The sequence below is a fragment of the Bombus pyrosoma genome, linkage group LG1 (genome assembly GCF_014825855.1).
Source record: "Bombus pyrosoma isolate SC7728 linkage group LG1, ASM1482585v1, whole genome shotgun sequence".
NCBI lineage: Eukaryota > Metazoa > Arthropoda > Insecta > Hymenoptera > Apidae > Bombus > Bombus pyrosoma.
This window is the reverse complement of record NC_057770.1, coordinates 2,972,642-2,985,733: the sequence shown is the minus strand read 5'-3', so window position 1 is coordinate 2,985,733 and position 13,092 is coordinate 2,972,642. Positions and strand designations below refer to the sequence as shown.

The 13,092-nt window shown below is 37.8% G+C and overlaps 1 protein-coding gene across 2 annotated transcripts; it reads left to right on the top strand.

The window, feature by feature from the left end:
- Positions 1-370: 370 nt before the first annotated feature.
- Positions 371-13,088, top strand: LOC122571353 (myophilin). 2 transcript variants are annotated; one of them, XM_043734993.1, is made up of 4 exons: positions 371-571; positions 11,467-11,603; positions 11,683-11,887; positions 12,174-13,088. In XM_043734993.1, the coding sequence occupies exons 1-4, from the start codon at positions 518-520 to the stop codon at positions 12,342-12,344; spliced, it is 567 nt and encodes a 188-aa protein (XP_043590928.1). In that variant the 5' UTR covers positions 371-517; the 3' UTR covers positions 12,345-13,088. The 2 variants fall into 2 exon arrangements, with proteins under 2 accessions (XP_043590928.1, XP_043590935.1); XM_043735000.1 differs by lacking the exon at positions 371-571 and adding an exon at positions 4,674-4,812.
- The last annotated feature ends 4 nt before the right edge of the window (positions 13,089-13,092 follow it).

Below are 13,092 nucleotides of genomic sequence, written 5' to 3'. Positions count from 1 at the left end.
TTTTATGAAATACCATTTCCTATTTCGCTATATGACCCGCGATATTCGTATTTCTCTGATAGTCCCGTTACTTTTACTTCGCTTATTGAATATTACAATTTTGAGACACCGAAAATCACGAATCTCCGTGATAATCTCGATTAAAACACAATGCATCCTCCCGTACCATTGTCACGCCATAGGTATATCCTGTAGATTCTGTCTGAGAGAAATTTTTCCGCACGAAAGCGACTCCAGGAATTCGTCAGAGACGGCGCCTGACGTCATCTTCGTGCCAGACTGGAGAACGGAGGTCACGTGTCTCGGCGTCAGACGAAAACTCAATACTCGACCAGTCCCGGGTCGGCCAATAAGCGTCGAAAGGACTCTTGCTCTTGCCGATCGGCACACGGTTCCGAGGCGCGTCAGTCGTGCCGCAATCATCGGACGGTGAACTTCGTGTTACGGTTCGTAGTTCATATCGGCGTCGTTCTGTTTGTGCATTTCCTTTGAGTGAAACAGATCGAGGGTGAAGAAAATGGCTAACAACAGGGCTACCAAGTCTGGATTCGCGGCAGAAGCGCAAAGAAAGGTAAAGAATGAATTTAATTTTTTTCCTTAAAAACACGTATTTCTTTCGTCTGATGTTTCGTGACCTACTGAGAGAGACCATCCCTCGAGGAATTCGACCTACTGAGGGTGGCCACGCACGCGCAACGCGTCGTACGTTCGTTGCATCTGTGCTCTCTACGATAGATGAATTATTTCTCTCGTGATAGAGAAGTGGTTGTTTCGCGATATTGATTATCGATATTTGAGGGAAGAATTTTTAAAAAAATTTTTTGACATAATCTTTAAGGGGTTTATATATGAAATTTAGTTATCGTTTTCTAAGGATAATAATTATTTTATTAACGAGAAGAGAGAATTAATAGTAAGCTGTAGTATTAATAGCGTTTTGTTTTGTCTGTCGACTGCTGTTTAATCAAGAATTAGAGACGGAATTTCCACTCGGTGAACGTTGCGATGCTTTATTGAATGCTTAGGAACGTTGGAATAATTCACACGTTTATCTTAGTCCTATATGTACGTACGTGTCAGCCAGTTGTGTATATAGATTACGACGCTCGTGTCAGAGATATTCCATGACGCTTATCGCGGAGTAATCCCAAGTGTAATTAGAATGCGGAGCGTGAAGGAACGTAACTGTCCACAGGAAGATCGTGACGTGATTTTGCCATTTGAAAATGTTTCTTTCTTTTTTAAGACGAATTGATTAAATTGCTCGCGTTCCATCGTTTCATAATCAGAATTTCGTTCTACGTGTAAATAAAGTCTTCGCTTATTCATCAAATTCCTGCTCGATAAGAAGTCAACGCGTGTTTCAATCAAATTCTCCAGAATAGAACTGTCATTGTACTCCGTGCGGACGTATCGTCAGATGCAGATGTTCACGCGTGCGATGCCAGCTCGTAGAAATATAGAAAACCTACGTAGGAAATAAATTTGTCGCGTATGATCGTAATATACTCCGCAGGAAAGTAACTTTCTACGAAAGTGTAGTTCGATGTTGATTCTCTTCGAGCATAAAAATCAAATTCTCTTCGTTGGAAGCAAAAAAGGAAGATGAACGAATTCGTTGCAGTTTGAAGGGAACTGCAATTTCATCCGGAACGGAAATGACAAGCCGTCACGTAAACGTAGATAAGTCAAGTATATCTTATAATTTCGATACGGTCGAAGGTTGTTTCCTTTCGTTACACCTCAAGTGCTGGCGCGTTTCCATCGGATTCGCCTCGGAGGGAATCGTCTGTTCGAGCAACAGCTGCCGATCCTTTCTTTCGGTCGGCGAATTAAAATGAGTCCCAGTTGCCAAAGAAGGGAGCGTCCCTCGAAACGAAACTCACCGGCCATGGTACACTTATTCCTTCGCCTCGACTCACCTTTTGCCTTCCTAATATTTCCAGGTTACCACGTGAACAGTGCAGTCACCGTCTATTCTGGGATCCATTTGTACGTTACTCTTTCATAACGTTAAACCGTAGTACTGCGCGTAATGGGTTACGCGAGTTCATTCATAAAGTTTTCATAACCGTTGCTTTTACTATAAATATTTTAGTGATACAGAGACGATCATTTTCATGTTTTTCGAGGATATCTATCTTAGTATATTTCGTTTCAGAAAAAATATCGACTGCATGAAAGAAATACAAGTTGTATAAAAATGCCACGAATGCCATATGAAATCATACGCGATTTATTGAACAACGTTATTCTTCTTGCGATTATTATTCGCCATTGACGATCGAAGAGCTGAGAATCAACTTCGCTGCTGGCATTCTGCGTTTCTTATTATAAGAAATTCGTCGTATTTTCTACAGTCGTGAAATCCTATCGCGGCTGAAAGATGAGACTTCTGAAAATTGAAATATCTGACTAGATTCTAAAATCTTGATCAATTTGAAAATAAACCACAGATCCAATAAAAACTCGTCGTCTTTAAACAAAGAACACTGGTACTCAGACTGATAGAAAAGAAGCAACCTCGGTTTCCTAATTAACTTACAAACAAAAAAGTGGAGCGGAACTGTGTCATCCTCGTGTTGTACTCATACAATGGAAACTAACTACGTTCCATATAAAAAAACGAAAGAAGAATATGAGAAAAAGGAACGCGATATTCATCGTCTCTATCGAACGAGAGAGAAAAATGGGGTGAAATACAAAGGGCTCGTTGTGCACCGGCTCCGAACTCGTTTCTTTTTTTGTCTCGTGAAACAATCGGCGAATAACTAGTCCGAAGGACGCTCGTTATAACACTCGTGAAGAAACGCATGTTCATTATGAAGATACGCTTATCGCTACTGGAATGTGATCGTTCGTTTACTGGTCCTGGTTCGTTCCTTTTTCGCTGTTATCGTGTCATTTATTCAATTATCAGAAAAAAGCGAATAAGATCTCGCTACGTTCTAAAAATGGAAAAATTATGGAACGGTGGCTTCACGAATTTTCGCCATTGAACATTGTAATACTACACTAGCGATATTAGAAGAAATTGACAAACGTATAGAATGACGAGAGGTCAACGATAGTGTTGCTATCGGTACAAGGTTCACGCCACGAATCATAGTTATTTTTCATAATTACTGGGTCAGTCGGTGCAATGTTTTCCTTCGAAAACGAATTTTAGTTTTATAAAAAAAAACGATAATCTTACAGATAATAGGTAATGGGACTGTTAAATGTGAAATAGAGTAGAATTGTACCTTATTCTATTTCCCGCTAATATCTTTTGTTATTCATACGCCATTTTAATATATTATTAATTAATGTATTTGTATTAATATTTATCTTTTTTAATAACATCAATATCCATATTAATACATTTTATATTTAATATGCAGCAATCATTAGTACGAGTATCCACAATCTAATTACTATAGCATATACCACGATATACCAGGCGATATACCACGCCCACGTTTTCGTAGAGCATTTGTTTTCACTGATATTTGTAGCACTCACGAAACCATAACTGCTTTTAATTCCAAACACGCTAATTACACGTATGCTGTAGCTAAAACACGCTTCTCCCTTGTGGTTTATGGCACGATATTTTTAAGAACTGTTATTTCAATTCCTGCCTTCTCTGTATCGTTCCCCACGGTACACCATACGGGACTGATGTTTCGTTACAAAATAGAGATAACAATTATAGCCACGTGTTTCCGTGAACCAAGCACGATGAATGTGCAGCATTATACTACGGTTCTAAAAATAGGCGTGCTTCATCCCTGTGCACAAGATATCTGTATTAGCCACCGGAAATACTATAAAGTGGTTTCCATTTTAGGAACGAATGACCGAAGGCGAACATTCGAGAAACACTCGCTCCTTGCTTACCATTCGAGTTTCCTTACTACGTTTATATAACAATCGATACGAGAATATACGATGCAAATTCCTTCAGGCTCCTTCCAGCAATTCCTGTTGTCCGCTGCTGACCTTTCCTCTTCCGTCGTTCGAATCTCCACGCGTGAATCAACGCTTCGTGGCTAACAGCTGCGAGTAAATTGGCATACTAGACGCGTTGGAGATCTTGGAAAATATTTCCTTTCATGGATGAGTAAAATTATACACGCAATAGTCATCAGTGACTGTAAAAATGAGATTTAAATCTCGAGAATAGAAGTTTCAAAAATAATCGCATTTTTTGAACATTTTTACGTGTAGAATTCAATTTAGGATTATCACAGCAGGTTTCTCTCGCGATTGACACAAAGCAAATCCCTGAAAATGTATCGCGCAAAATTCCCAATTGCAAATTAATAAAAGAAAATTACGAATTGTCCGTTCTGACGTTGGTTCTAGCATTAAAGTCGTAGAATTCGCGTAATATGTTTTAGTAATATCGCGTATCTATGTGAAAATCGTTCCAACGAGATTCCTGCGGATGTTTCTCGCAGTTGCGATCTAAAATCGCGAAATACCAAGAACGCGTTGGCTACGTAAATTTGTACGCACAAATCATTAGCTGACGCGCGAGGCCGAGCATGGCAATAGAGGCGAAGGACATCGTGCAGTGCAATACAAATTCTGTTCAGCAAGCCAAGATACGAGTCCGTAGAATATCCTATGTCTGCATTCTACTTCTTCTTCTTTTTACCACGGCACGCTACGAACATTCCCTCCACGTCGACTCTGATTCATCGAGATACGTCGAAAGATACTTGACTTGAAGAAATCTCGATAAAACGTATAGAAAGCTAGTATTAATTCGACGTGTCATCGGACATCATCAACGCGTGACTGTTCATAAACTTGGATATGGAGGTTAGTATGACAGTGTCCTTTGAAATTTCTAAATTCACGATTAGACTGCGAATTTTTATGCAATCACTTTTTACGAACACGGTTGAAGGAATAGAACCTAATAAAAATTCGTTTTACCTTGTGGTAAGAAATTATAACGAGTACTCCATTGTGGAAATGTTACGTTTCTGCGTATTACGCGTAGTTTTGCATCTTTAATTTTCACGTAAATGTATGTATATACACGAACGATAATTTCTATGCAAGTTTATTAATTATACAGTTATTTACAAGTTTAAGTTTAGGTTTAGTTAAACAGATACGTATCAAATTTAATGGGAGAATAAATCCGTCAAGTTCGATAGTCTAATTATTTTAAGTGGCGTGCTCCAAGCTATCTGATATTCGATCGCCATATGGTAGCGATTTGAGTAAAGGGCTGTTTGAAAGAAATTAACCTCGAGATCCATAATCATGAAGTCCGAGCATGAAGTTCTTCGGATGCAAAGTATCGTGATAAAGTATAAGTGCATAGGTTGCAACGAACTTTCTCTTGCTTACGAGTGATTCACAAGAAGCATAGCTTCTTTTTTACGTCATATCTTTGACACTTATCGAGTTGAAACAGCTTTAATTACCGATCGTTCGTCACGATGATGGAACATCTTACGAAATTGTCCGCAATTACGTATACCGGCGAATTTCAGCTTCATGCTCGAGGGAACTGAATGAAAGATTAATACAGAAATTATGTTCATATTACATATCTTCACGTGCGAAGGAGAAATTATCCGAACGGACTCGAAGTTACTGAAGAATTAATTAACAGTTCACGGGCCGCGAAAAATGACCGAGTTGTAAAGACCTCGGCAACCTCGACACGATCTCCCCTCGTGACCTTGCGTTCTTTTAAATTAACAGTCTCCAATTCCCACGAGCGCTACAGGGAATTTCACGGTCGAGGAACAACCGTGAACTTCTCCACTTCGTATGCAATCAGTTTCCATCAGGACGAAATCTCGTGCGCTCGTTAGCAAAGATCGCATAAATAGCGACGAACGATCGATGGAATTTGTAGAAAATGAACAAAAGACGAATACGAAATACAAGATACAAAGAATATTTGCAGTGATACGTGGACTCGTAGAACAATATAGTAGAACGTATAAGTCGTAGAATATAATTGAAATGAATCAGAAGCCAAACAGATCGAAATCCTGGCATCGGTAACACAAACAAGCGACAATTTGTTCAATAAAATAAAGTTAATGGAGTTCCGTGTGACCCAGTCAGCAGATGTTCGGTCTAAATGGCTGAAAAAAAGTGATGAGCTGTATGGAAGCAATGTTTCACGACGATTGTATAACTTTTTGACGTATATTTACAAAGTATGTCGTTCAACTTGCAAAGTTTCACGTGCGAGCACAAGATGGTTATCGACGTGGCGACGGTGCCTTACCTGCTCGGGCTTCATCTCGTTTAGAGGTCCTTATATGGCCGACAAGGCAGGCAACCTTGGAGGAGACTCACGTTTAAACACGCTTATGTATCTGTATGAAACTGTGTCGTGTATGAAACGTGAAATTACGCAATCGCGACTCCTCTTAAAGTGGGTCAATAATTTTTTTTAAATCTAGATCACGTTTTTCTCTATTTTTTATTTTTTATTTATTTTCTTTTCTTCGTTACTAAACTCATCGACAATTTTATACATTCATTGTATGTAATGTAGTCGCAAGTATCACTTTTCTGGAAAGTTGTCCGCACAAAGCGCGGAGAAGAGCCGATCAAGGTGACAGTAAAGTAGATAGTACTTATCTATGTACTTTAGAAATTATCGAGTGTCTTCTTCATCGCTAGAACGTAATCAAGTAAGTTGTAAAAATAATTTGAATAGGTAGAAATTGAGTGGAAGATAAAGATGAAAGAGATATAGAGGTTGGTTATCGGAAGGACATATATGAGTCATAATTGGATTAATTATTGGAAGACAAATAATCGCAACTGCGTCATATTTCAGAATATTTATTAGAAAGTAGGTTAATTATAGATTTATGACAAAGGTCGTTCTTAAGATAATCTACTTCCTAAGACAGATCGTTAGACAACCAATCGTTTCAGCAGCAAATCTTTTGCACCGATATGGAAACTGGTCGAACGAGAGACACTTTTAAATGCTGTTCTCCTTGCGTTCGTGATCAAGGTGAATCGACGTAATCGATGCAATTCCATCTGTTTTTTTCTTCTTTTTCTTCGATTCGTGGAAAGGAATTTTAGATCACACGTTCTGAACATTGCAAATCTTGCGATACCGAACTCGTTCTGGCCGTTTTATTCTGCCAAATTAAGAGAGAATGAAAAATTGACTTTGAATTGCGTAAAATTATACAGAAGCATTACGTCATTGCTTGTACAGCGAATTCCATCTGTAAGAAGTTGTAAAATTCGCAGGATTCGTGCCTCGATATCACAGTTCCGTATCAGTTTAATATTTATTCAGATATTAGTCGATGGTTTTCTAAAAATCGTCGCGCTGATCGATCTAACTGCCTCTTATCGTCTAATCGATGACTAAATGTGGTTGAAATATTGCTACGTCGTATACAGCGAATACAGCTTGATTCGTAGCAATTGCTACTTAATCGTCTTATCTCTGACAAAGAGGAATTGTAAACGATTTATTGGTAGGAATTTTTTAATCTGTAGAATTAAATCAAACTCAAACGACGTGTATAATATAAAATATTGACTAAGTCAATAATTCTATATAATCAGTAACGTTAATAATGTTCAAATTAAAACAAATCGAATTATTAATAAATTATAACCAGTAACATTTTGATATATTTGCAAGAAATTCAGAGACACTTTCGAGTGAAACATGTTGCTATTCCATCAATCAGCGGAGCAATCGTGGGCTTCATCTCCGATCGTAAGTTAGTTAACAACGTTAATTCTATGACCAATAAATTAATCTAAGTGGACTTGGTGTAACGAGGAAAATGATTTCGCTGGTGGCATACTCTTCGAGAAGAGCAATTCCTTCAATTTGTCCAGCGATTCATTGATGGCCAGGCCTCTGACCCAATTTTCATGACCGTGAACGAGCTAGAGCGCCGTTAAAAGCGTCGTTGTCGCAAGTATCAGAGAGACACGAGGCAATCCTTTAACTGCAAACACTTGCCCCGGCAACCGACTCACACTTGCGCTTGCAACAATCTTCCATACAAGCTACGTTCCTTTGCAGAACGACCTGCGTGACTGCGACACAAATTGCGTTTCTTTCGGATTTTAACGATAAGAAAGTAACACGAGCTGATGTCAGATGCATCGATTGATGCACAGATCACAGATTATCGATTTCATGCTAATCGAAACGAAAGAAACCTGTAATATCTTTGCACAAGGAATAGTAGCTCTTACATTCCAATGGCACAAGATAAGACCAATGTCTAAATATTTTTCTGTCCAAAAATAAATGGAAACGCGACGGTAAACAAAAATGTACGGCGTCGTTTAAAAATTTAACAAGTATGCGATATCTAATCGGGCAAAGTGCAATGATCACGTAAAATAATCTAATATCGACACGTCGTTTCTTACGTCATGTTATTTGAGCGTGATAGACAATTTCGACAAACATGCCTGTTTCTTGGTACAATCTGCCGTGAACATAAGGATTCTTCTATTTCTCTTACCAAAAACACACAGTTTTTACAAGCAACTCCAGCCAATTATAAAGAAGATAGCGTTCGAGCGTACTTTTTATAGCAGAAGTTTTATAGCTCGTCGGAGGAAGCAAGAAAAATGATATAAACGAGGGTTCGCCTGTTGCAACCCCACATAATCTTCGACACAATAGGCCCCACCACGCCCTTCAAACTTGAGCAGCCTGCTCGAGAAGATCCAGCTTCAAGATCGCCCGGTATGCAGCGAAATCTATATAGGTAGACGTCACACCCTGTCCCTAAACATTTCGTTTTGCCTCGGTAGCTTTTGTGAGACCTGTACGTTGCCTTCGTGAAATTTAACCTAACGATAAGCGTTATTCTTTAGTCGAGGTTAAATAAATTAACGTGCGACTGTTATTTTTAGATTCGTTTCTCGATCACGAAAGAAACAGAATAGAAAATAATCGTTTCCCTGGAATATCGTGTTAGGTTCTCATATCTTTTCATTATCATCAACGGACAACGCAATAATCAAAATTAATTTCTGTAAAAGTTAAAAGGCGAGAGATCTCGTAATAAGTATAATAATAGATATTACTGAAAACGAAAGATCAAACACGGCGACGCACGGGAATAATTACACAAGGAAAAATTGCAAAGCGACCGCTGACGTGGCCGCGAGTTTATGCAAATGATCTCGCAGAGCTACAACCTTACAATAGAAGACTCGCCGATGTTATAATCCCGTATTAAGTAATCTGAAAGGTACTTTCATAAGCGAGACACGTCGCTCGGAACGGTGTTTGCTTCGTTCCACTCGGTTGCCCGAAAACCGCGAGCATTTTTCAACGCTCCTCGTCATTCTTTCCTCGTTAATGAAATTATCGTGCGCTTACTCAATATCTAAATATAGTATTCACATCGTGTTCTACATCATACACGGGCTTATATCACGGAGATAGTGGATGTCGTTGAGGACGAATCGAATGTTATCGTTGGCTATGGGAAACCGGGTTTAGAACACTTGTGACTACAAAGATTACCTGCTATCGCTTCCTAAACGTACTCTACACGCATAAAAATTACAAATATAATATTTATAAGAATCGAAGGATTTATATTAAATAAAAGAAATGTCAATCGAGGGAAATTAATCTGAGTTTCGCTCGTAATCTTCCTTCCATTAATGTAATACATGTTTTCTACTATTGTGGATACTCGAGACTTTGTGATCGTATGATAACGATAATGCTATGTGATTTTATGATAACAACGTTCAAAGCATTTATTTCAAACAAAGATACGAGAAACTAGAAACACTTACATAAATACGAGTGATAATATAGCAGAGGATGTTTTTTTTTGTTTGAAACAAGATAGCTTTGAACACGGAAAAAAGTTTGCTTGTATACAGAAATGTCGCGTATTTTCTTGTCACGTCTTATGGACTAAGGCGAGTCGTAGCAACAAAATGTTCCGTGAAATAGCGAAATAACAGGAGGAAGTTAGAGGAAGCAAGATCTACACTTGCGTGAAAGTTCCAACACTTCGAATTTAACAATCGCTATTATTCTTATTAATTGCACATTGTAATTGCTCGTGCATATTCTTCCTCCGTGATTAGGATGCAATTTCAACGGACTGCTGAATGATGCGCTCGGAGAAAGTGAACACCTCTATCGTGAAACTTCTTTGAACGAGGCATTGTTTATGAACTTCCTGGTTTATATGTCTGTAACAAGAATTCTGACAGATTCACATTATAATTTATAATTAATACGCTTGGCCTCCTGGTTGCTCGATTCGCTCGATCTCATAGTTGATTTAATAAAACTTACTGTTCGAAAATTACGAACTCTAGTGTATCGATTTAACGTATACGAAAATACGAAGAATCTGAAAAATGAAAATACCGGACGAAGAGATATTTGCAACGATGCTCCAAATATTGCAAAATTCTGATTACCACTACGCTTAGAACAAGGATACCAGACGCCAAATCGATAGTATATTATTCTAATTGCATGCACAGGATCACAAGACTGGTCGTTTTACGACGCAGACACGTGAAATACATCACGATCAAGACACCGTATGCCTAACGGAATATACATACTGCATCGGGATGAATGCGACGGTCCATGCTTACGAACCTCTCCTTTTTAGGTAGCCTTTACGTGAATAACTGTGCGCCCATTACGCGTTCTCCACGGACTTCAGGATATACGAATCTCGTCGTATGTGCTGTTGCCGTGGTCGTTCGTAACGTCTTTTGTAAAATCTTGAATTCAGAAACGGGTTTGGTACTTGAAAGGGACCAAAGGAATTTCTGATCCTTATTTTGGAATTGGAGCAGAGATTTTTGTCTTCCTAGGTTGATTAAAGTTTCTCTTCTATATCGATAGATCGGTAAGCATTTCGTCGTTTGTTCTACGTACTCTTCAGAAACGTAAAAAGCAAAAAAAAAAAAAAAAATTGTTACTCTGGAAATCGTCTTGACAACAATGGAAAAGTAAATGAGAATACATACTACGTCCTTAATCTTTCTTAAACAACGCAGAAACTTTCTGCGAAACGATGCTTTCGTTCACGGGGAAGATTTGCGAGGCACCTCGAAGAAACAACGAGCAAAGTGTTTAAACAAGTTGGGTCAGTGACTCCGGCCACGCTCATGTCGCAGACCCTACAGGATGTGTTACTTGGATCACTGGCACATCGCATAATTAATAACAAGCAGTCGCTAGTGGCTCGTGCCCCTTCGAGTTCGAAAGATCGACGAAAATCTCGTGAAATCTCTGACATAATAAAACATATAAATTAAGACGTCTGATAAACCAGAATATTTTCTTTAAATCAGAATTTTATACGACGTTAGATGGACAGAAATTTTGATTTCTGCTTTTTTTTTTATATCAATCTTACTTTTTCGATAATCTCGTAACTTTTGTTATTGTTGGATTCCTAAAGAAAACTGAGACTGATCGTAAATGCATTTCTGTTACAGATCAACAGCAAATATAGCAAGGAACTGGCGCAGGAATGTTTGGAATGGATCAAAACGATCACCGGTGAGAATATAAACACCGACGGGGATATGGATAATTTCTATGAAACGTTGAGAGACGGAGTCCTTCTTTGCAAGTAGTTACACTTTGTTAAACAATATTGATCGTTGTTGGTCCGATTTTTTCATAATTAATGATCGTTCTTCGTTTTTCAGACTAGTGAACGATATTAAAGAGGGATCGGTGAAGAAAATTAACAAGACTAGTTTGGCCTTCAAGTGTATGGAGAATATCAATGCATTCCTCGAAGCTGCGAGAATGCTAGGTGTTCCAGCCCAAGAAACCTTCCAAACTGTCGATCTGTGGGAAAGACAAAATCTCAATTCGGTCGTAATTTGCTTGCAATCCCTCGGTAGAAAGGTAACATCTTTTCCTTCTTCGAAAGCTTACTTACTAGCTTACTATAAATTCAAGGTTAGTTATATCCTTTTGAAAGTGTTTCAACGTTTCGTCTCCACATCGACGTCATTGAAACTAGTTGGTGAAGCTATTCAGCAATATTATAGAAACGTTAAAACATCTTTATGTCAAGTTTAAGTAATTCTTCGAATATAGTATTAATCGTTTAATCATAATTAACTTACGAAAATTTTTTATTAACGAATAATTTTGTATTGGTGTTCTAACTTAAAATTTATGTTTCTAGGCGGGTAACTATGGTAAACCAAGCATCGGACCAAAAGAAGCGGATAAAAATGTGCGTAACTTTACCGAAGAACAATTAAGGGCTGGACAGGGTGTGATTAGTCTGCAATACGGCAGCAATAAGGGTGCTAATCAAAGTGGTATTAATTTCGGGAATACCAGACATATGTAAAGCTGTTCGTCTAAAACTAAATATTGTTCGAAGAAATTCCAATTACATTCGCGTCTCTTATTTTATCTTTATGATACACTAGACTTATGGACAAAATTTTCTTGTACAACAATGTTTCTTATCGTGGTCCAATTTTAAATGGTGCACAAAACGCACTCTTCGCGCGTGCCAGATGACTTTCTATGCATTTAATTTAGGAGATAGTCAAGTATAATATTATAAAATTTGTGTACTTTCCTTTTCAAAGATATGAGCAATCTCAATGTTGCACATACACATCTATGCTCAATCTGTGAAAATTGAGAAGTATACTTTGAACGATAATACATCGAACATATATTATTAATGTATTTAAAAACTGTTAAAAAATTCATTCTTTAACGAAAAAGCGATTTATTTGCAAGTATAAAAGAAAAGAATATATTGTGCAACGGGACACAACCGGCTGATTATACATATTTGTTAAATATTACAAATAGATTATAAAACAGAGCTATCGGTATAAACAGCTGACAACTCTGCTACTGTTACTGTCGAATCCCTTACGAGTTACAGTGTAACCAAATTATACTTTAAAAAATTCATGTTACGCGTGAAACGATAACTATTATAGTTATTGTATAATGATAAATGATATATAATTATATTAAGTATTTTGTACAAATATTTTTTGATGATTATAAAAATAATTTTTCATAATGTATTGATAATATGAGTTAATAAATGACCTACAGAAAAACATAACTAT

Coding starts and splice junctions, on each gene's coding strand:
- LOC122571353 (XM_043734993.1), top strand. CDS start 518: ATGGCTAACAACAGGGCTACCAAGTCTGGATTCGCGGCAGAAGCGCAA. Junction 572..11,466: donor CGGCAGAAGCGCAAAGAAAG/GTAAAGAATGAA, acceptor TTTCTGTTACAG/ATCAACAGCAAATATAGCAA. Junction 11,604..11,682: donor GACGGAGTCCTTCTTTGCAA/GTAGTTACACTT, acceptor TTCGTTTTTCAG/ACTAGTGAACGATATTAAAG.